The 24,719-nt window shown below is 44.6% G+C and overlaps 1 protein-coding gene across 1 annotated transcript in view; it reads left to right on the top strand.

The window, feature by feature from the left end:
* Window positions 1-3,727: 3,727 nt before the first annotated feature.
* The window catches only part of ST8SIA1 (ST8 alpha-N-acetyl-neuraminide alpha-2,8-sialyltransferase 1), a gene marked incomplete at both ends in the record, with an annotated part of 155,101 nt that continues 134,109 nt past the window's right edge, over window positions 3,728-24,719 (top strand). The window contains one exon of the mRNA XM_082634583.1: window positions 3,728-3,963. Within this exon, the coding sequence (XP_082490709.1) occupies window positions 3,728-3,963 (236 nt within the window). The remainder of the gene's footprint in view (window positions 3,964-24,719) is intronic.

Below are 24,719 nucleotides of genomic sequence, written 5' to 3' on the forward strand. Positions count from 1 at the left end.
GTCCTTTAAGTGGGGTCATAAGAGGGAGTGGAGATAAGCAAATGCATTTATTCAGATAATCTATATTCAGAGTCTTTCTCATTTTACAACCCTATTTGCTTTAGTATTGTAACTGGTTGTGAAAAGGGCATGTTCTTTGCTTTAGTATTGTAACTGGTTGTGAAAAGGGCATGGTTTTTGCTTTCATCTCTCAATTCCAAGTAATTCTGACAACAAGAACTTGAGAGGAGACTGAAGAAAGGGTGATATTTTTGAATTTTGTAATCTCAACTCACTGACAATTCTCTTTAGTCTTCTAATGAGAAACTTCTACGTGACTATTAATATTTGTCTACACACTGTCAGCATCCAAGCTAGCTTGTAAATTGCGTGTGACCCTTTCACTCTGATCATCTCCCTGCATCTTGGTTTCTCTCAGCTTTTCAGTGTGAGGGGCTCCTTTTCCTTTCTTTTCAGTTCTGTGGTGGCTTCATCTCTTAGATGAGCTTTCACCACAACTCTGATGTCACAAAAGCACTGCCCATCAAATTTACTTATGGTATCAAGTAGTTTTGCACATCATGTCGACTGGTCCGGTAAAAGACATTTATATAGCAAACCCTGCTTGTGTACTCAGTTGCAGAACTATAAAACAATACCTAAACTACCTACTAAAAGTCGTATAAACCAGAGAGCTAAATATCAGGTAAAATATTTTATTTAATACATTAAACATGGGGGTTTATACCTTTCCTTAGCAGTGCTGCCTGAGCAACAGCCCAAATAAATTTGAGACTCTCAAATTCTCAAGCAAACAACCAAGCAACAATTGTTTGTTGAGTATGTATGTACTCTAGCCTGAGATTGTACCTGGAGGAATATGAAAAAAACATAAAATATTGTTCCTGCTCTTCCCCTAGACATGGAGGCATGTCATGTGGAGTCCTCCTTTGGATTAAAAGTACAGGCTTGTCATTTGACATATGAGACCAAATACTCTTACTGCCCCGTTGCTGAGGCAAAGCTACATGTAAAAAAGGCTAGCAACATAGCAACACTACACATCTAAACGTTTAACCATCTGTCAGAGCCAGCGAATACTATAGACATTCAGATCAGGAGGTCAAAGGGAATAGAAGCAGAAACCAGAAACATTTACTGAGTTCCTACCTATGAAGCCTATGTTTTAGGTGGTCTGGGAACACATGGAGGGAGAAATTCCTAGCCACTTGGTTTGGCCTTGAATCATGTGCTGGATTTGTATGGAGGGAGAAAAACGGTATCTCATGAAAGAAGAACGTGGACCACAAAACACAGTGACAAAAGTGATGCCTGTGTGACTTGGAGGGGGAAGGGCAATGGTCTGACTGGATTCGGTGTTCATGCTCCAGAGAAGCAGGGAATTAAGTTGGATTGTAGGGTAGGGCAGGAGTCAACAAGGGTAAGAGAATTTTAGTTTTCAGAAGAAGGAAAAACAGCACATTGCATCACAGAAATCCCTTGGTTTAAGGCACAACTTTTCTGCATTTTTTTATGACATTAAATGGGGAAACATTTATATAACCCCTTCCTAACTGCAATATTTTTGGTTGTTGTCTTATTTATTTGGGACTGGGACAGGAGTACCCCTTGGACTAGGGGAAGAAAAGAGAAAGTAGTTTGTGTTCTATTTAAATGACTGGAACAAAGGAGGCAGATGATTTATCCACAGCCTGGCAACTATGGGAAAGATTTCCCTGGCCCCTTGCACCCCCACCCCACCCCCCCGCCACCCCTTACAATCCTCTTCCCAGAACAGAAGAGGGTGGGTTGAGTACTTTGCAGGACTACTTTGCAGGTAATCATTATTTCAAAGAATCTCGATTAAGCTCCACTGTGTAGGATGTAACTTTGGGATTTTACGCTTTCTCATCTCTCCTGATTCACCTAAGTAGGAGGGATTCCTGGGACATGCTTGCAGGCCGGAGGGCAGTGGGCCGTTCTCCTAAGAGGGAGGAATGAGACTTTGGTGGTCCTTTTTGGTAAATAACTTTCCATCAACTTCTCAAGTCCCATCTCTCAGTGGAGAAAGATGCACCAGGCCACGTAAAACTCAGTGTAGGTCCGAGGGACGCTGCAGCTTGGTCGGCTGAGCAACTGAAGTTATGGCCCTAAATTTTGGTTTCGTGACGATGAAGGCGACCTGGTTAGTAGGCTGCTGGATTTCTTTGTCCCTGCACACATCATGCTTGACGAGACGCTTAAGCAAATACTAGGCAACCGCTAGGAGGTAGCCGAGCTATTCGCCAGCCGCCGGGGTAGCAGAAATGGCTAACTGTGTGTCCCTGGGCTCGGCCGGTCCAGGCGGGTGGCGCTTTCCCAAGGTCGGGGTTGCGATAAGCTGGTCGGTGGAGATAGAAGGACGTCGAAGAACAAACGGCCCTTGCATCTAAAAGGCAGAGGAGGCGGCAGCGCCTCCAAGGCATTGTCACGTCCCGAGGTCTGTTTGCTGGGCCACCAGCTGCCTGCACATCTGGATGCAGCAGCGCCTCTCCCTGCAGGGCGGAGGCGAGGCGGAGGACCCCGGTGTGCACGCACCTCCTCGTGCGCGCGCGTGCGGGCCCGCGAGCGTGTGTGCCCGTGTGTGTCTGCGTGTGTGCCCGCGCGCGCGCCCGCGCACGGGTGTCGCTGGAGCCGCGGCTCCGGGACCGGGGAATGGGGGTGGGGGCCCAGGAAGGAATCAATCTCCGCCGGCCTCCTCGCGCCTCACTGTGGGTTAATAACCAGCCAGTTAGAGAGAGCCGAGGGTGACGGCGGCAGGGTGACAGCCCCGGCGCGCCGGCTGCGTGTCGGAGGGTCAGGCTTTCAGCCAGTCTCGGCCACACTCAGGGATTTGTGTATACGCATTTTGGGGAAGGGTTATTATCATTATTGTATTGTTTGCCTCTGTCTCCGGGGGACCAGGGCGGGAGAGAGGGGCGCGCTCTCCAGCCGAGCGTCGCGCATCTGAACGGGTCGAAGGAGGCAATTTCGAGGGTGGGGGAGGGAGGGGAGACCTTGATTTCCACCAATCCCCGGGCGTTTGTCTGCGAAGTCCCGGGCGCCGCGGAAGGCTGCGGCGCGCCGCTGAATTAACTGATGAAAGCGAGTTCTTTTCTTCGCCGGGAGGGGTGGGGAGCAGGGGTCCTGGCGGGGGAGGCGGAGAAGCCCGGGGCGGGCTAGCGGTCCCGGGCCGCCGTGGAAATTTCCAAGGACTTGGCGCGGCGCAGGGAGCGCGTCTGGGGGGTGCCCGGCAGCGCAGTAGCGCGGGAGGCGGGGAGAGGCGGCGAAGGGAGCAGGAGCATCGCTCAGAAGGGGACGCCGCGGACCAAATGTCTGCGAGGGAGCCGAGACTCTCCCCGGCCCCACGCCGAGGGCGACGGTAACGCTGCAGAACCGGCGGGAGCGACTCGCCGCCGCCGCTCCCCGCGCTCTCGGAGACCCCGGCGCCCGCCTTCTTCAGGGTGAGCGACCATGGCCGTAGCTCGTGACTTGCTCCCGGGGCACTTCCCCTAGAAAAAAATCCGCGGAAAAGTTGCATTGGAAAAAATCCTTGCGCCGACCTTTGAAGCTGTGGGAGCCGAAGGAGCGTGCGTGCGAGTGCGAGCACGAAATCGAAAGGTGTGTGTGCATGGGGGGCCGGCGGTGGGGGGATCCTCCGCTGCCCCTGCGCCTAGCCTAGTGCTGAGGCTTCGGCCCTCGACCGCCACCCTGGGACCCGGGGGCTGCGATGAGCCCCTGCGGGCGGGCCCGGCGACAGACGTCCAGAGGGGCCATGGCCGTCCTGGCGTGGAAGTTCCCGCGGACCCGGCTGCCCGTGGGAGCCAGTGCCCTCTGCGTCGTGGTCCTCTGCTGGCTGTACATCTTCCCCGTCTACCGACTGCCCAACGAGAAGGAGATTGTGCAGGGGGTGCTGCAACAGGGCACGGCGTGGAGGAGGAACCAGACGGCGGCCAGAGTCTTCAGGTACTCCTGCTCTCGCGGCTCCACCCAGCTCGTGTCCTTTCCTCCCGGGACGCCGAGGACAGGGTCACCGGCGAGGACCGCCTTGCAGAGGCCCTTTCATCCCGTCCTTCTTGTCCTAGTCCCTTTCTTTGTCGTTCCCAACCTGGAGACATTAGTCAGGGGCCCTTCCCCAGCCCTTACCCCGGGAGATGTGCAGACACCTGCTTTGGCTGTGGAAAGTCTGTACGCATTTCTTCCCAAGCCTGAGTTGTAGTCAACGATTTGCCGATAACCGGTGGGAAGAAGAATCTAGGCTAACTTTGTCCCTTGAACTTAATGAGAATTTATCTCGGGCTCTGCAGACATTCGAAGCTGTAGAGAACTAGAAGCAGGTACCAGGCGTCTTCCTGGGGTTTGGTGCATGGTTGGTAACATAAGTCACTAATGAGGGAGTCATGGGCAGTGAAAACATGGACATCCAGCCTGGCTCCCGCTGCTTTGTGCAGTATGCCCATAACAAACACAAGGCACTTACTGATGCCCTACTAAAGAGCCGGGGACTGAGTGATTTTTACTGGAGTTTCACCGACTTTCTAATAACAGATATTAATATCCCCATCTTACCAACCACAAACTGAATCTTCAGAGAAGTTCCTTCCCCAAGGTCATGTACCTTTGCAGGGTCGGAGCTGGGATTTTGGTCACCTAAAGCTCTAAAGCTCCCAGCTCTTTTGCTTGGCTTACTGTGGATGCCTTCTGGAGGCTGGGAGATGTACTTTAGGTGGGGACTTGAAATCAGAAAACAAACAAAAAAACCAAAACCAGGTTGGAAATCAACCTCTGAGCATCACTCAGAGGCTGTAGTTTCCCTTCTTTTCTGGGAATTTCAGTTTAAGGGTCTACAGATGAGTTCTTGGCAGCAGGGGTTGTGCGGTAAGATTGGAGGTGAGGCAAAGCTGCTTCCGCTTCTTCTCTGCCTTCCTGATCGTGCCGAAGGGGCACCCTGATGCTTCTCCCACTGTCAGGAGCCCCTTTCACCTTCAGTCCATTCAGCTGAAGATGCTGCAGTTGGCTCTTGCTGTGATGGTTGTGGTCTGGGAGTTGAGGGGGTACGGAGTGCTTTCCTCTGCTCTGCATAGGATCTTTGCAAGCCGTATATGGCCAGGTGAGAGCCAGCTTCACTACTGTTAGTTACAAATGTTCAGAAATATCTGTAAATTAAGAAAACAAACTTTTAAAACATATGGTTTCCTTCCCTTTCTCAGGCCTGCTGCTGGAAAGGTCAAAGAGATAATAGCCAAACCTTGCAGGGAAAGGCAGCTGAATCCGCCTTTAAACTGCGAGGGAAGACGTTCCTTCTGTCTCTCTGTTTAGAATTCTGCTATCATTAAGTTTAAAATAACCCCACTCCACTTAAAAGTATATAAGAGCTAATTTTCTCTTGCCTTCATGGTATTGATTGTTCTACTCAAAAGGCATAGCGTGCAGCCATTCTTTTCTCTAGAGACAGAAGGCACTTTCATTTCAAGTAATGTAAGGAAATGAGTTAAGAGCTTCCCATTGGTTTGCAATGAAAGAGTACATTTTTTTTAATAGGAGGAGCAATAATGAAGCTCTTTTAGAGAATAGATTTCTTTTGGAGGACATAATTGAGTGGAAAATGCTTCACATTCTGAGAAGCCCAGGCTGGTTGTTTCTCAGGCACACTTGCCTCTTGCTGTCTGTAGCCTGGGGGTAATCTTCAGTGTGCTTGGCTGGCATTTGGTCTAGTCTCTCTGTGCAGAGAAATACTTATGAAAATCCCAAAACTGCCTAAACACATACCCCTCAAACTTAGTGTCTGTAAGACTGTGTAAGTGGCACCATTGCTCATGGAAAAGAGTTTGGGCTTTGGAGGAGAATCCTGAATGATTAGACTGACCGTGCCATGACTAGGGAAACAGCAGAGGATCTTTGGCAAGTTACTCTATCTCTTTGAGTCTGAGTTTCCTTATGTATAGATAGAGATAATAGCATCTACCTTGCAGGGTTGATGTAAAGTTTAAATAAAAAAACTGATGCCAAGTGTCTGGCACATATAACTAGTCAGTGGTGTCATTCTAATTGTTAACTAGTCAGTGTAAATGATAAGTTATATACGTTACAACTTTAATAAGGACATTTGGCCAGGACATCGGAATTTGGAATGTTTCACTTGCCAGATTTGCAGCGAATCATTAGTGGTCCAAATTCGCCCGTCTGCACGCCTCCCCACTGAAGCAATGAACAGGGACGAGGATTTTAAAAGATAGTCAAAGTATCATGGTTTGTTAAGTTAAAAATTTTTTTTTACTCTGCATGTTTGATTGTTTTTTAACATCTGGATTGTTAGTATATGGGTAACAGAGTATGATTGTTAACTATTAGGTCAGCCAGAGGCCTTTATTGTGTTAAGGAGACACAACTTTGGCAAACAGGTATTTGTGTTTGCCAGTTGAATTATCTTCTGCACAAATACAAACACACATACATAAATGTACAATATGCACTTACATGTGGGGATGTGTACACATTTATCCATAAACCACGGAATGATGTATGTATATGTATAAATATATGTATATTCATATATACATACATACAAACAACTGCAGCCAGTCAGTCAACCCATATTTAATGAGTGACTACAATGCACCAGGTATGAGTTAGGCCCTGGGGGAGAGCAGTAAACAGGATGCATGGATTGCTTCCTCTGAGACAGCTTGCCTCCTCCTAGGGTGCGACTGACAAAAACCTATGAGTAAGGAAATGTGATGGTTTAAAGTCTTGTAAAATCCTGTGAGGACAAAAGAAAGTGTTTCACTAGGTTTATAAGCATCAGAATTTCAGATTCCGTTTTGCCCTCAGTGCTTTCATTTACCTTTGTGATTTTCTTCTTCTCCAAGGTTAGAACTTAAGTGCTGACTTCTCAGAGGGGAATTTTGACAGATTGCTTGGGTGGCGGGGGTGGGGGGTGGGGGGTGGGTGGTGGTGGGGGGGGTGGGCAGCAAGAAAGTAACAAAGCTGCAAGAGTTTTGCTAAATAGGAAGTTTCCCCATCACCCACATAGTCTAAGAAGGGTAAAGAAGTCAATTCACCCTATCATAGAAACTTAAAGTTATTACAGAACTCTTGCTGCTTCTGACTGAGTAATCAAGTAGTGCAAGGAAATGCCAAACCAAAGTGGCATTTGTCTCTTCCATCAGGTCCTTCCCCGTTTTGGTTGTTTCTCGGAAATAAACTCCTGTTCACAGTTTATGTGCAAGGCACCTGACATGGTAGCAACAACAAAACCAACAAATTATTAGGCTCTTGTTATATGCATGGCACTATGCTAAGCGTTTTAAATGTACTGTCTGATTTAATTCTTCTAAGAACGTTGTATGGGTCCCTTGTTATCTGCGTTTACAAAGATGACTATGCCCTGGTCCCTGTGACAGGTGTATATGTATGTAATCAACTAACCACCTGGCAATAAGGCCATTAAAGAGAGGCAGCATTAACAGAGTGAAAAACTGAGGAATTGGGGAACTGTCAGTACATGGTTGGAGTTCCCTTTCTAGTTGTATGACCGTTGGCAAGTTTGACTCTCAGAGCTTCACCTTCCCCATTTGTAAAATGGGATTTGTAATCATTTTTTACAGGTTTATAGTGAAAATCCTATGGTAGCGTACAGATAGCATTTAAAAGGATGCTTGCTTCGTACCTCTGTTTAATACGTGGCCCTTAAACAATTGAACCACAAACAAAGGGCTGGGGAGATTCATAGAACGTGGCACTTGATTCTGGGGAAGGAGGGAAGTTGGAGAAGAGGTGGTATTTGTACTCAGCCTTGAAGGACTGTAAGATGGGGGAGTAGTGAGAGGGGAGTGCAGAGGATGTTCCAGGCAGACGGGACAGCAACAGCCAAGACGGGGAGGTGGGCAAGTGTCTGGTGTGCTTCCTGTGTGGAAAGTTCTTAAGTCGCCCACAGCGAGCACAGCAGTAAGCAGACTGGGAGGCAGGTGGGAGCCAGGTCACAAGCTCTGAAATGGGCTTAAGGTGCAGCTCATGGGAAATGAACAGACATCAAGTATCCAAGGGCACTGGCCATGTGCTGACATCAGCAGAGGTGGCACATCACTGTTCCGGGTGGATCTGGGGAAAGGGGATAACACCAGAGTGCTGTGAGCATCCTGTCTGTTCACTGGCTGGGGGCCATCAGTCTAAGTAGTCCTGTTCCTCTTTCCCTTTCTAAATTCTGAACGAAAAACACTCCTGTAAGCAGTTCTAGCTTTACGTAGCTTCCTTTCTGTCCTATTTTAAATCTATGGTTACCAGAAGCTTCGGGTGTTTCCACAGCTGCCCCGGTGGCTGCAGAAGGGCATTGGGGGGGGTGGTGACGGGATGGGAGGGGGGTGCAGCCATCTGTGTATATGCGATGTAAGTGTTATGTTTGTTAAGTGGCGAATTTGTGGAATTCACTGTAAAAGTAGTTTAGGAAAAAGCTGGTTTAATGTGGTGCTTACGAAAATAAGCTGCCATTATGCTGCAGATTTACACATGTGAAAAAACTCCATCAGCAATGATGCAATAACAAAAGTAAGTCATTCACGTTGCTTGGACTCATGACATGTACCAGGTCCAGTTCTTAGTGCTTGTATTAGTTATGTTTGTTCCCATAGCTATTTTATAAAGTAGATATTTGTATGTTCTTTGTCTTACAGTTGAGGAAATGGAGGTTCAGAGAGAACCACTAACAAAGTGATTGGGTTGAGTTTCCACCCACAGCTATTAGACTCTAAGCCTTAGGCTCATTCCCTGATAATCTCGGGGAAACGAGGCATTGCTGATGTCTCTTATGATCTGGCCATGATTACTTTTCCACCATCACCTTTCATCCGTGTTCCTCCTTATGCTTTAGTCATATTGGTGAAAGTTATAGTCCCTGAAATAAGCCAGGCTGTGTTGGCTTTGCTTGCGCCATTCCCTCTGCCTGGAATGCTTTTCCTTCAAGGCCGCAGGGCCCACCCTTCACGGGGTCAGTTCTTACTCATCTCTCCACAGTGCAGTTGCGGTGGTTAAGAGTAAAGGTTCCAAAGTTAGCGGTCCTCAAACCCTGCTGCCACTCTTTGTCGTGTTCTGGAGCAAATCAGACTTCATTTCCTCGTATGTAAAACATGGCTTCTTTTTTTTTAATTTTCTTTATTTATTTTCTTTATTTCTTTATTTATTTTATTTATTTATTTTTTTTCGGTACGCGGACCTCTCACTGTTGTGGCCTCTCCCGTTGCGGAGCACAGGCTCTGGACGCGCAGGCTCAGTGGCCACTGGCCCAGCCGCTCCGCGGCATGTGGGATCTTCCCGGACCAGGGCTCGAACCTGTGTCCCCTGCATCGGCAGGCGGACTCTCAACCACTGCGCCACCAGGGAAGCCCTCTTTATTTATTTTTATTTTTATTTTTGGCTGCGTTGGGTCTTCGTTGCTGTGCATGGGCTTTCTCTAGTTGCGGTGAGCGGGGGCTGCTCTTCATTGCAGTGTGCGGGCTTCTCATTGCGGTGTCTTCTCTTGTTGCAGAGCACAGGCTCTAGACGTGCGGGCTTCAGTAGTTGTGGCTCACGGGCTCTAGAGCGCAGGCTCGGTAGTTGTGGCACATGGGCTTAGTTGCTCTGCGGCATGTGGGATCTTCCTGGACCAGGGCTCGAACCCGTGTCCCCTGCATTGGCAGGCGGATTCTTAACCACTGCGCCACCAGGGAAGCCCAAATTGTGGTTTCTTATAGGAGTGTTGTGAGCATTAGAATAGGTTATACGTTGAAAATGCTGAGAACTGTTTCTGGCACATAGAGTCGGCCCTCCGAATCCGTGGTTTCCGCATCCGCGGATTCAACTAGCCTAGGATGGAAATTCGAGATCCGCAGTTGGTTGACTCCTCAGAGGTAGAATCCACGGATATGGAGGGCATCCTATACTAGCCGTTTTATATAAGGGACTTGAGCATCCGGGAATTTTGGTGTCTGTGCAGGGTGGGAGGGCGGGGAGATGGGGTGGAGTCCTGCAACCATTCCCTCATGGACACTGAGGGCCAAGTGTAATTAGTGCTTAATCCGCATTAGCTCTCCTCAAGGCAGCTTTCCTTCCTTCCTCCCCAGGATGTGTTAGAATCTCCTCCTTCAGAGGGAAAAAAAAAAAAACAAAAACCCTTGTGCATATTATTTCATTTTTTCATTGATCCAAAATATCTACTACTGTATCTACCACTATTATCGTAAAAGGGGCTGGAACCATAACAGTGAACTTAACAAAACCCTTACTTTCTTGAAATTTATAGGCTAACGAGGGGAGACATAATAAACAGGTAAATATAGAAATAGCAGGTAATGACAGGTGCATTTCTCAAGCTGTGTTAAAAGTACCAGTTTACTTGTCTGCCTTTCATGCCGACTCATTCATATTTGCATCCCCAGAGCTGAGCTGTGGTTCCTGGCACACTCATTTTTGTTGAGTTACTGCGTGACTGAACGTTTTAGAATGGAGTGGGACCAGTTAGCCAGTCAGCCAGCAAGGATTTATCGAGGTCCAGCACTCTGCTTGGCTGTTTGGGGACCGAAGGAGTAAATGGCATCCTCTCAAAGGGTTCCTATTCTAGAATAGAGTTTCCTCACCTCAGCACCACTGACATCCTGGGCTGGATAATTCTTTGTTGTGGAGGGTTGTCCTGTACATTGTAGAATATTCAGCAACACCCATGGCCTTTGTCTACTGACCATCCACGGAATGAAACAACCATATATGTCCCCAGATATATCTCCCAGGGGGCAAAGTGGCTGCTGGTTGAGAATCACTGCTTTAGAGAAACAAAATCAGTCCGATTAACAGGATTTAAAACACCCAGAAAATATCATGCAATTAACAGCTACATTTGGAAACGACAAACTGTAAATGCTTTGATGACTGGAAGAGGAGTGAATGAATTTACTTTGATAGATGGACAGGTCTTGGTTCTAGGGAACGGTAGGGAGAGGGGATGCATTTGGGGAGATTTATGATAAGTTTCTATTGAAAGCTTGTGTGTGAGCTGATCAGTGCCCCCCCTTAGACCTTGGCAAGAGAAGCCCATGCTTTGTGTCCTGTGTTTTAGGGGGGAGCTCACTTTGCCCCTCCTCTGGTCTCACCGCTTCTCAATCAGGCAAGGCTCAATGGGGCCTTTGTAGACCCTGGAATTCCCAGCCCACATGACTCAAGCCCACTCCGTAGCCTGCCTGCCTTTATGTAGTGTTTCCCCTTTTCCTCATCCTGGGGGTGGCTTGTCCCACTGCTGTGTGCACTCCTAGGCCCAAGGGTTGGCCAAGGAACAGCTCTTTGTGAGAATGGGAGGCTGTGAGAGGAAATTGGATATGGGATTGGGGGGATTTCACATGTACACATGGGGAGGGGTGGCTCTTTCTATGTTGCCATGTTCCAGTACCAAACTTGCTAGAGTTTGAGAAGCCTCAATTTGAATCTGGCATTCCAGATAGTTATACAGGTATATTTGTCCAGGGAAAAGGATAGGAGGAGAGAACATATATTTTATCTGTTTGTTAATTTGCACTTTTGTCTTCTGCCTTGCAAGTAGGGGTATTTTTTTTTTTTTTTTTTTTTGCAATGTGGGAGTCTATTTGTCTTCGTTTTGTAGAGGAGTGTTTAGGCAGCTAGTTGGATCAACTGAATAATTATATATGTTAGTGTAGAGTATGGCCAGTTTGTCTTCTGTTAGGAAGCCAGAGCTGTTATATCAAACAAAAAACATGCTGAATCAGGAGACACAAGTTCCCCACTGTGGCGATAGGTACCTCCCTCAGCGTCCAGCGTCCACTTTGGGGAGGTGAAACCCGTGGTCGTATTGATTGAAGACACGGTTTTAATACACTCATACAAAGGAAGTGGAGTCTAGGGTTTGTTACTTACAGATCCCAGAAGCAAGGGGGGACAGTGAGCTTGAGGAGGGGCAGCCCTCAGTCCCAGGCCAGGAGCTCAAGAGTGGGAGACAGAAAGCAAGGTAACAAGCACCTAGTACTTATAAGGTGGTTGGGGCAGAGGTCTGGAACTTTTTGTTGGCTTAACTCTAAGTTGTTATTTTAAAAGGTACCTGGAGAAAAGCAAAGAGGGAACTTAGGGCGGGCATCCTAAACGCGAGTCCTTATCAAAACGTCCAGACTCTGGGTGTGAGCAGGGCTATCATACTGTAAAATGCCTAGGCAGCAACTCAGTAAAACAAGCTTTTTTCTCAAAGCTTGTTTTTCTCATCATAGTTGTGAGTCATTTCGGAAGTGATGCTGACTGTGTATCATTAATGCAGTCCCTTATGATGAAGTTGATAGATTTCTAGTCAAATACTTTCTAGCTTTTCATTCTATTTTGGCTCTTTTGGGAGCTCTGTGACCTTGGGCAAGCTGCTTAACCTCTCTGTTCCTTTGTTTTGTCATCTGAAACGTGGTATAATATGCCAACTCACTTCCTAGGTTTATGATGATAATTAAGGGAGATGATTAGTGTGCAAGCCATAGTCATTCTCAAGCTGGCTTGATGAGATGACAAGATGATTGTTCCCACATAGGAAGAGCCTGGACTTCAGGGCCCCATAGAATCAGGTTTTAATACTGGTTCTGTCATTTATTAACTTTGTGACCTTGAAAAATTTACCTGGCTTCTCTGAGCCTTAGCTATGGGTGGCACTTCTTACCTTGGGAGGCTTAGGGGCTGAATAATTGCTAATTATTAAGCCATAATGATGAGAAAAGCTGCTTCCTGGGACACATCCTATGCCTATTATTGCACTTTTAGTAATGGAATGTATGACAATGAAATGTGACCTTATGACACACTTCTTCCTCCACAGTGTTAGTACTAAGGTTGCTGTAAAATGGCCAGCAGAACTTTAAGGAAGAGAGCAGACCCCAGTCATAAATCACCCATTCATTCATTCATTCATTCAATCATTCATTTATCTACATTTAGTAAATGCCTCTTGTGTACCAGTTAGGTGCTGGAATACAGTGATGAAAGTTAGACATGGTTCATGATTTTATAGAAGTTATTGTCGAGTCTAGTGTCATTAGTTAAGTCAGTAAGAAACTGAGTACTGTGCTCCAAGGGTGAGAGTTTGTTTTAGATAATCATGCTGAGTTTCGAAGCAACCGATTTTCCCCCTTCCTGTTGGACCGTCTTCTAGCAATGGCACTGCATGAGAGGGAAGCTGCCAAAGCCATAAGAGCTGTGCCACTCCTTTAATTAGGTGCCAGAAGGAAGCTGAAATGAATTCAGAGTTACACGGTCTCCATTATTCAGGGCTTGAGGAACAGACTACAAACCAGAGATTTATTTCCAAGTGAGTGTAATGAGAAAGGGCTTGTTTTGAACAAAGTGCTTGTTTCAATTATTGATAAAACAAATATGTACATGATTTTATGTCCCTCACGCTTATTTAGAAAATTTATAGTGGACTTGAGGACGCAGGGAGGGGGAAGCGTAAGCTGGGACAAAGGAGAGAGTGGCATGGACATATATACACTACCAAATGTAAAATAGATAACTAGTGGGAAGCAGCTGCATAGTACAGGGAGATCAGCTTAGTGCTTTGTGACCACCTAGAGGGGTGGGATAGGGAGGGTGGGAGGAAGGGAGATGCAAGAGGGAAGAGATATGGGGATATATCTCTTTGTCTGATTTTGGAAGTAATAGATACCTATTATAGGAAATTTTTTTTTTTCCTTTTTTGCGGTACGCGGGCCTCTCACTGCCGCGGCTTCTCCCATTGCGGAGCACAGGCTCCAGACGCGCAAGCCCAGCGGCCATGGCTCACGGGCCCAGCCGCTCCGCAGCATGTGGGATCCTCCCGGACCGGGGCACGAACCCGCGTCCCCCGCATCGGTAGGCGGACTCCCAACCACCGTGCCACCAGGGAAGCCCTTATAGGAAAATTTTAAATGTAGGAAAAAGGAGAAAAAAAATCACTCATAATTCCGTTCCTCAGAAGTGCTCATTGTAACTTTCTTTTTGTGTATTTTTTTGCATGTGTATTATTACTAAATTTTATGTATTTTGTATATTTAGTTTTATATCCTTTTTAATCATTCAACATTATAGCTTTAACATTTTCTCATATAATTAATTTTTAACTTACAAGCTTGTGATAAAATAGATTTATGATTTTCATTTTGGAAAAAAATTATTTACCATGAGTTTCTTTTTAAAAAAAATGTTACCACATTGGAACAAATTACTTTCTTCAAAAGGATCCTTAAAAAGGATACTGAAAAGATATGTTGGCCAAAAGGTTCATTTGTTTTTTTCCATAAGATGGCTCTAGTAGCACTTAGTTGCCTTTAACTTCATTCAAAACAATTTTGTTAGATTGTATATGACAGCTGTCATATCAGCATGCATTTAAAAAAAGACATAAAAACTGGTGAATTTTTGTGTAGCCATTTTAATATTGAAGATGGAAGAAAAAAAGCAACATTTTCGGCATATTATGCTTTATTATTTCAAGAAAGGTAAAAATCCAACCAAAATGCAAAAAATGATTTGTGCAGTGTATGGAGAAGGTGCTGTGATGGATTGAACGTGTCTTAAGTGGTTTGCGGGGTTTTGTGCTGGAGATTTCTCACTGGACGATGCTCCACGATCGGGTAGACCAGTTGAAGTTGATAGTGATCAAATTGAGACATTAATTGAGAACAGTCAACGTTATACCACATGGGAGATAGCTGGCATACTCAAAATATCCAGATCAAGCGTTGAAAATCATTTGCACCATCTTGGTTATGTTCATTGCTTTGATGTTTGGGTTCCACATAAGTTAAGCAAAAGAAACTTTCTTGACCGTATTTCTGCCTGCGATTCTCTACTTAAATGCAATGAAAACATTCCGTTTTTAAAACATATTGTGACGGACAATGAAAAATGGATACTGTACAATAATCTGAAAGGGAAGAGGTCGTGGGGCAAGCGATATGAACCACCACCAACCACACCTAAGGCCGGTCTTCATCCAAAGAAGGTGATGATGTGTATATGGTAGGATTGGAATGGAGTCCTCTATTATGAGCTCCTTCCAGAAAACCAAATGATTCATTCCAACAAGTACTGCTTCCATTTAGACCAAGTGAAAACAGCACTCCATGAAAAGCGTCCAGAATTAGGCAACAGAAAACACATAATCTTCCATCAGGATAATGCAAGACTGCATGTTTTTTGATGACCAGGCAAAAACTGTTACAGCTTGGCTGGGAAGTTCTGATTCACCCACTGTATTCACCAGACATTGCACCTTTGGATTTCCATTTATTTCAGTCTTTACAAAATTCCCTTAATGGAACAAATTTCAATTCCCTGGAAGATTGTAAAAGGCACCTGGGACAGTTCTTTGCTCAAAAAGATAAAACGTTTTGGGAAGATGGAATTATGAAGTTGCCTAAAAAATGGCAGAAGGTAGTGGAACAAAAGGGTGAATACGTTGTTCAATAAAGTTCTTGGTGAAAATGAAAAATGTGTCTTTTATTTTTACTTAAAAACCGAAGGCACTTTTTGGCCAGCCCAATATTTGGCAAATACTGAATATGAGAAATCAAAGAGCTTCTTTAAAGAGTTCTTCTTTCTCAAAGTTGGCATGTAATATAAGACCAATACTGCTTTCATTTGTAAAAGTGACTGACATTTATTCACCCAGAGAGAAACATTGCTAATATTTTGGTATATATTCTTCCAGACCATTCAATGCCTCCGTGTGTGTATATAATGAATTTGACAGTACGTCGTGAATACTTTTGTAGTAAGAATATATGTAGATCTACATCATCACTTTTTTTAACATCTTTATTGGAGTATAATTGCTTTACAATGGTGTGTTAGTTTCTGCTTTAAAACAAAGTGAATCAGCTATACATATACATATACCCCATATCTCCTCCCTCTTGCATCTCCCTCCCTCCCACCCTCCCTATCCCACCCCTCTAGGTGGTCACAAAGCACTGAGCTGATCTCCCTGTGCTATGCAGCTGCTTCCCACTAGCTATCTATTTTACATTTGGTAGTGTATATATGTCCATGTCACTCTCTCCTTCGTCCCAGCTTACCCTTCCCCTCCCTGTGTCCTCAAGTCCATTTTTTTGCGGTACACGGGCCTTTCACTATTGTGGCCTCTCCCGTTGAGGAGCACAGGCTCCGGACGTGCAGGCTCAGCGGCCATGGCTCATGGGCCTAGCCACTCCGCGGCATGTGGGATCTTCCCAGACCGGGGCACGAACCCGTGTCCCCTTCATCGGCAGGCGGACTCTCAACCACTGCGCCACCAGGGAATCCCTGCATCTGCGTCTTTATTCCTGTCCTGCCCCTAGGTTCTTCATAACAATTTTTTTTTTAGACTCCATATATATGTGTTAGCATACAGTATATGTTTTTCTCTTTCTGACTTACTTCACTCTGTATGACAGACTCTAGGTCCATCCACCTCACTATAAATAACTCAATTTCGTTTCTCTTTATGGCTGAGTAATATTCCATTGTACATATGTGCCACATCTTCTTTATCCATTCATCTGTGGATGGACACTTAGGTTGCTTCCATGTCCTGGCTATTGTAAATAGAGCTGCAATGAACATTGTGGTATATGACTCTTTTTGAATTATGGTTTTCTCAGGGTATATGCCCAGTAGTGGGATTGCTGGGTCGTATGGTAGTTCTATTTTTATTTTTTTAAGGAACCTCCATACTGTTCTCCATAGTGGCTGTATCAAGTTACATTCCCACCAACAGTGCAAAAGGGTTCCCTTTTCTCCACACCCTCTCCAGCATTTATTGTTTGTAGGTTTTTTGATGATGGCCATTCTGACTGGTGTGAGGTGATACCTCCTTGTAGTTTTGATTTGCATTTCTCTAATGATTAGTGATGTTGAGCATTCTTTCATGTGTTTGTTGGCAATCTGTATATCTTCTTTGGAGAAATGTCTAGTTAGGTCTTCTGCCCATTTGGGGATTGGGTTGATTATTTTTTTGATATTGAGCTGCATGAGCTATTTGTATATTTTGGAGATTAATCCTTTGTCAGTTGCTTCATTTGCAAATATGTTCTCTCATTCTGAGGGTTGTCTTTTCACCTTGTTTATGGTTTCCTTTGCTGTGCAAAAGCTTTTAAGTCTCATTAGGTCCCATTTGTTTATTTTTTATTTTATTTCCATTTCTCTAGGAGGTGGGTCAAAATGATCTTGCTGTACATCATTGCTTTTTAACGGCTATAAGATTTTCCTTTTTCAGGATAGTTAATAATTTATTTAAGTAATCCACTGTTACTGGATATTCATGTTGCAGTTTCTTACCTTTAGAAATAATGCTTTTATGAACATACTTGTGTATACATCTTAAGCATTTGTCCATTTATTTTCTTAGTATACATTTCCAAAAGTAGTTTCTTGATGGGTTTTCCCCCCCCCCCACCAGTTCTTTATAACTGGTTTCTTTGGTTGTTCATAGAAAATCTTTGACTTTGGCTGAGGGCAGATTTGAGGTTTCCTCCATTTCAGTGTGGATAACGATTGCGTAAATAGTCAGACATACAATGATTGTTAGCATTAAATGATGAAATTGGTCAACAAGCCAAAACAGCTAAGAAAGATTCCCATAAAACTGGATATGTACAGTGACAGTCTCCCCTCAATTGCAGAGACCTAGCTATGAGGAATTTACTTAGTGCTATGTAACATGTACCTTTATCTGTCACGGTTTTCCTCCCCATTAGCATGGTCTGTCATCTACATTTAAAAGGCAGTGCCTTATTTTGTAAATAAGTTCATTTGTGTTATTTTTTTCAGATTCCCTAGATAAGTGATATAATATAATATGTCTTTCTCTGTGTGACTTCACTTAGTATGATAATCTCTGGGTCTATCCATGTTGCTGAAAATGGCAACATTTCATCCTTTTTATGGCTAAGTAATATTCCTGTATATATATGCCACATCTTCTTTATCCGTTCATCTGTCGATGGGCACGTAGTTTGCTTCCACATCTTGGGTAGTGTAAATAGTGCTACTGTGAACATTGGGGTTCATGTATCTCTTTCAATTAGAGTTTTTGCATTTTCAAGCAAATGGACTCACAGACATAGAAAACAAACTTATGGTTACCAAAGGGGGAAGGTGGGAAGAGGGATAAATTAGGAGTATGGGATTAACAGATACATGCTACTGTGTGTAAAATAGATAACCAACAAGAACTTACTGTAGAGCACAGGGAACTATTCAGTATCTTGTAATAGCCTATAATGGAAAATAATCTGAAAAAGAATATATCTATATATTTATATATATATCTGAATCACTTTGCTGTACACCTGAAACTAACACAAGATCATAAATCAACTATACTTCAGTTTTAAAAAAAAGCAGTGCCTTTATGGAACCATTTGCATCATTTTCCCAGGACTTAAGCAATTAAATAAAACTAATTTAAAAGGGAAAATGAACTTTGCTTCACTATCAGGTAGAGATTTCAAGGAAAAATACAACGGTCTTAAATTTAAAAATTGTGTTTTCTGACTCTGTTAAGAGTCTTTTTCCTGTTTACTGAAATAAAAACTCTTGAGCTTGACTCTGGAACAGATCGTACCCACTGAGTGGGGGGTGAAGGTGCAGTAAAAAGGCACAAAAATCCCATGATGATATTTTGTTGGGTTCGGTTTTTGGAGGTTGAGTGTTGGTGATTGTGTTGACATTGACCTATGTCATTTCTTCCCATGTCCTTCTCCCCTTGTACCTGTTTGAAGCAGCTTATACATACTGTTGCTTTGGTGCTTTAGGGTCAGAGATTCAGTCTGGTTTTTGTCTGTTTTAGATCCCTCATCACTGTCTTATTACTAAGTGTCTAAGAAGTATTTGTTGTCTGAATAAAGACACTGGATTATCTGAAAGGCCTGTCCACAGCTGTTGGAATACCTTTCAGGGGTAGTTTCTTTTGTTGCCTAATATTAAGACTCCATGCCATAAATATTCACTTCCAATTCATTCATTCACTCCTCCACTCATTCCTTCATTCAGCAAATATCTCTTCAGTGCCTTCTATGTGCCAGACACTGTTGCTAGGCCCTGGGAATAAAGCGGGTAGCCAGGAGGACACGGGCCTTCTGGCAGAGAACACAGAAGCACACAGTATTTATAGGAACAGATATGTGCTCCAAAAAGCCTCTCAGCTCCTTTTTATGGAGGAAAACCAAACGCAGGTTGACCTTCACTTTCAGAACTGAGCTGTGTGTGTCTGTATTTGGTGGAGTCCAGAGAGGGCTCAAGTCCCTCCTTTGGTCCATTGAGATTTTGGCCTGCACGGGGACTCCATGCAGCTCAGTGGTATAATATCTTTCGACTCTGGGTAACCTGTGCAATATGTGAGATATCAGAGAGAAAAAGCCCTTTAAAGCATTGCTAAAAGATACATGAGTCCTTGGGGGAAAGCAAAACTCAATTACCAGTGGAATAAAAGAGACGGAGAAGCCAGCCCGGTTTGGAGGGGGATCTCTCACTTGGTGAGCTACTGCTCTGCACTCCCCCAGCCAGGCTGCCATAGTGAGAGGGAGCTCAACAGGAAGCAGAGAGGCGGGAAATAGGATGCATCCACCGGGGACTGGGAAGCCTCAATTTGGGGGTAAAAATACAGTCATTTTATTTTTTCCTGGTAACTGCTCCAACTATGCCTTGTCAGATCTACCTCCTGACCCTCACCCCTTACTCCCCTTTATTGACACTAATGGGTCTGTCACCAAGATTGGCCAGATTTTATCGATTTACATCCACCTTGATTACTGGGATAGTCTTATCTTGGTACTTAGCTCAGTTGTGTCGATTGTTTTTTTTTTTTGGTACACGGGCGTCTCACTGTTGTGGCCTCTCCCGTTGCGGAGCACAGGCTCTGGACACGTAGGCTCAGCGGCCATGACTCGGGCCCAGCTGCTCCGCGGCATGTGGGATCTTCCCCGACCGGGGCACGAACCCGTGTCCCCTGCATCAGCAGGCAGACTTTCAACCACTGCGCCACCAGGGAAGCCCCAGTTGTGTTGATTTTAAAGCACAGTGAAAACTCTCGTGTGTGACCCTGCATGAATCCCAGCACCTGGGCTGGAAGTGTGAGGGGTGCCCTCTGATGCAGAGCCCTGATCCTCCCCTGCCTGGAAGCTGCTCCTTCCCCACTGGGCAGGGAGGAAGGAGACTATTCACAGTCTTTCTCTTGGTGACTACTGCTTCTCAGGTGAACCCTGACAGCCTGCCCACATTTTTTAAGAGCAAATTGTCCGGGTTCCTTTGCCTGCTGGGCAGCCTTCTCAGGTGGAGGAAAGACGCCATCCTCGCCTCACCAAAGGGAATTTCACTGCCCATCGCCTCAGCCTCACCACCTCTTTCCATGTCTGTTTCTTCTTCCCAGACAGTGCAGGGCCAGCACAGCAAAGCACCCGAGGATGCAATAACTGTTTCTCTTTAATGCAGACCCTCAGCGCTTTTATAAGTGGGTTCTTTTGGAACTTCGCCCATCCCTCTTCTTCCCTAGTTGGCAGGGAGGGAGAGCACTGTCTCCTCTCCCCGCAGGAGGGAGAAGCAATAGCATCACGGCCAAAACAGGGCACTCCCGGGGCTGCTCATCCCTCCCAGGCCTTCTTAGTATGGATCAGCTGTACGGTGCGGGGACTGTTCCTCGGGTCGGGTACCACCACTTAGAAGACTTGTAGGGAAGTGGCTGGCTCCAACTTCTGGCAGCTTTCTGAACTTAAAAGATGGGGTACTTAGGGCTTCCCTGGTGGCACAATGGTTGAGAGTCTGCCTGCCGATGCAGGGGACACGGGTTCGTGCCCCAGTCCGGGAAGATCCCACATGCCGCGGAGCAGCTGGGCCCGTGAACCATGGCTGCTGAGCCTGCGCATCCGGAGCCTGTGCTCCACAACGGGAGAGGCCACAGCAGTGAGAGGCCCGCATACTGCAAAAAAAAAAAAAAAAAAAAGATGGGGTACTTGGCACATGTTGATCTCAGTTTGGGGCTATGACCACAATTCCCAGATAGAAGAAAAAAACCCTCATATTTTGTTATACTTATCCCCTGGAAGAGTTTTTGTACCCTTCTAAGACTGTCATTGTGCACTGTTTCTTAAAGGATCCCTATGGGCCCTAGGAAGAGCGAAATGCTCAGCTGAGTCAGTTCACCTCCATCTTGAGCAGGTGATCAAGGTCTCACATCCCAAAAAGTCATCCATGCTCCCCACACCCCCATTTTGGGGGTTTACCATGAGTGTCTCCCACTGTTGCCTCATCATTTAGGGTCACTCTCCTACTGCTGATTCATTCTCATTTCCTTTTCTTTCCACTTAGGAAGCTTGGGGGATGGACCAACAAGGGTGTTGCCTTAAGCCAACCCTATGGAAGGGTACCCCTCTGGCCAGGTACCCCCAGTCTTAATTCTGTTGGGTGCTCCCTCTTCTTTGGGGAAGGGGAGAATCCCCACTCCTCAACAGACTTCTCCAGCTCCCAGTTTTCTCTCTTTCTCTTTTTTTTCTTGAAGTATAGTTGATCTACAATGTTGTGTTAGTTTCAGGTGCACAGCAAAGTGATTCAGTTATATATACATATATATATATATATATATATATATATATATATATATATATATATATTCTTTTTTCAGATTCTTTTCCCTTATAGGTCATTACAAAATATCGAATAGAGTTCCCTGTGCTATACAGTACACAGTATACAACAAGTACAGGTCCTTGTTGGTTATCTATTTTATATATAGTAGTGTGTATATGTTAATCCCAAACTCCTAATTTATTCCCCCCCCATGCCAGTTTTCTCTTTTTATGACCATGGTTGGGGGATAGTAGTGGTGGGGGGAGTCTCGATTACTAATGAGCCCCCCTCAAGCCCTCCTGGGGGACTGACCGCATAGCCAGTGCCTCCCTCAACTCAGAATATGATGTACTTAGCATCTTTGTCTCCAACTTTGGACTTCAACCATAATTCCAGCATAAAATCCCACTGAAAATCCTGTTACAAAAGGAAAGAACCTGTAGAGAAGCCAGAAGATTGCTCCTGGCATATCAGATTTCAAGATTTATAACTTTTAAGCATTCTGAAAAATGCTCTTTACATTTTTAAAATAGAGATGCAATACGGAAAATTAAGTTTATATTTAATTAGCATTTATTGAGCACCAGTTACGTGCAAGCACTGTGCTAGATGGCCTCATGTGCAATATATCCATCTAACCCTGGATTTTAAAATCAGCTCCATTTTTCAAACAATAATGACGATATTTTTAGTAGTATAGTTATTTATTTTGTGTCTGCCATATGCCAAGCCCTGTTTTAAGCACTTTACGCAGTGTTATCATTTAGCATTCACAAATGCTCTGTGAGGGAGATATTATTATCCTTATTTTATAAAGAAACAGGCTGTGAGGAATTATTTGCCTAAGGCCGCTTAGATTGTAGGTGGTGCTGAGAGCTAGCATTTAATGAACGCTTACTATGTGTCAGATCCTCTTTGAAATACTTTTATGTATGTTACCCTCATCATAGGAGTTTTGTAAGATAGTCCTTCCCCACCCCCAAACAACACAAATTTATTATTTTACATTTCTGCAGAATAGAAGTCTAACGTGGGCTTCATCTCAGTGAGCTAAAATCAAAGTGTCTACAGGCTGCATCCCTTTCTGGAGGTTCTAGAGGAGGATCCATTTCTTTCCTCATCCGTGTGGTTGGCAGCATTCACTCCTGTGTGGCTAAAGGAAGGAGGTCACCGTTTTTTTGCTGGCTGCCAACTGAAGGCTGTCCTCAGCTTCTAGAGGCCACCCTCATTCCTTGGCACATGTTTCCCGTCTTCCTTCTTAAAAGCTCCCAAGGGCCGGTTAGGCCCCTCACTGTACCTCTGCCTTCCCGTACCTTTCTTAAGACTTTCTTTCTTTTTTTTTTTTTTGCGGTACGCGGGCCTCTCACTGTTGTGGCGTCTCCCATTGCGGAGCACAGGCTCCAGACGCGCAGGCTCAGCGGCCATGGCTCACGGGCCCAGCCGCTCCGCGGCATGTGGGATCTTCCCGGAGTGGGGCACGAACCCGTGTTCCCTGCATTGGCAGGCGGACCCTCAACCACTGCGCCACCAGGGAAGCCCAAGCCTTTATTTTTTAGAGCAGTTTTAGGTTCACAGCAAAACTGAGAGGAAGGTTACAGAGATTTCCTCTATACCCTCTGGCCCCCGCATATGCACAGCCTCCTTCATTGTCAACATCCTCCCCTAGAGTGGTACATTTGTTGCAATTGATGAACCTACATTGACATAATTACCCAAAGTCCATAGTGTATCTTATTAGGGTTCACTCTTGGTGTTGTGCATCCTATGGGTTTGAATAAATGTATAGTGACACATATCCATCATTATAGTGTTATACCACGTGTTTTCAGCACCCTTAAAATCCTCTGCCTGTTCATCCCTGCCCTTTCCCCTAACCCTGGCAACCGCTGATCCTTTACTGAATCCATAGTTTTGCCTTTCCCAGAATGTCCTATAGGTGGAATCCTACAGTATATAACCTTTTCAGATTGGCTTGTTTCCCTTAGTAATATGCATTTAAGGTTCTTCCATGTCTTTTCACAGCTTGATAGCTCATTTCTTTTTAGCACTAATAGTCCGTTGTAAGAATCTACCACAGTTTATCCATTCACCTATTGAAGGACATCGTGGTTGCTTCTAAGTTTCGGCAGTTATGAGTAAAACTGCTGTAAACATGTGCATGCAGGTTTTTTATGTGGACATAGTTTTTAAACTTTCAGGGATTAAATACTAAGGAGTTTGATTGCTGGATTGTATGGTAAGAGTATGTTTAGTTTTGTAAGAAACTGCCAAATTATCTTACAAGGTGGCTGTACCGTTTTGCATTCCCATCAGCAATGAATGAGAGTTCCTGTTGCTCCACATCCTCACCAGCATTTGGTGTTGTCAGTGTTCCAGATTTTGGCCATTCTAATAGGTGTGTAATGATATCTCATTGTCGTTTTGATTTGCATTTCCCCTATGACACATGATGTAGAGCATCTTTTCGTATGCTTATTTGCCATCTGCTGAGGTGTCTGTTAGGTCTTTGGCCCATTTTTTTTAATGTGCAATCTAATTGACATATACCATTATATTAGTTTTAGGTATATAAAATAATGATTCAACATTTATGTATATTGTGTAATGATCACCACAGTAAGTCTAGTTAACACCCATCACTGTACATAGTGACAAAGTTTTTTTCTTGTGATGAGAACTTTTAAGCTCTACTGTCTTAGCAACTTTCAGATGTACAATACAGTATTACTAACTGTAGTTACCATGCTGTACCTTACATCCCCAGGCCTTATTTATTTTAAAACTGGGCATTTGTACCTTTTGACCACATTCACCCATTTTACCCACCTCCACCCCCCAGCCTTTGGCAAACACCAATCAGTTCTCTGTATCTATGAGTTGATCTTTATTTTTTTAATTTAAAAATTGGGTTATTATTTTCTTATCATTGAGTTTTAAGAGTTCTTGGTATATTTTGGAAAATAGTCCTTTATCAACTGTGTCTTTGCAGATATTTTCTCCCAGTCTGTGGCTTATCTTCTCATTCTCTTGACATTGTCTTTCACAGAGCAGAAATTTTTAATTTTAATGGAGTCCAGTCAATTAGTTGATAATATTTATCAGTTATTTCTTTCATGGATTGTGCCTTTGGTGTTGTA

This window comes from Mesoplodon mirus, assembly GCF_964341445.2.
Source record: "Mesoplodon mirus genome assembly, chromosome: 11".
NCBI classification, from domain to species: domain Eukaryota; kingdom Metazoa; phylum Chordata; class Mammalia; order Artiodactyla; family Ziphiidae; genus Mesoplodon; species Mesoplodon mirus.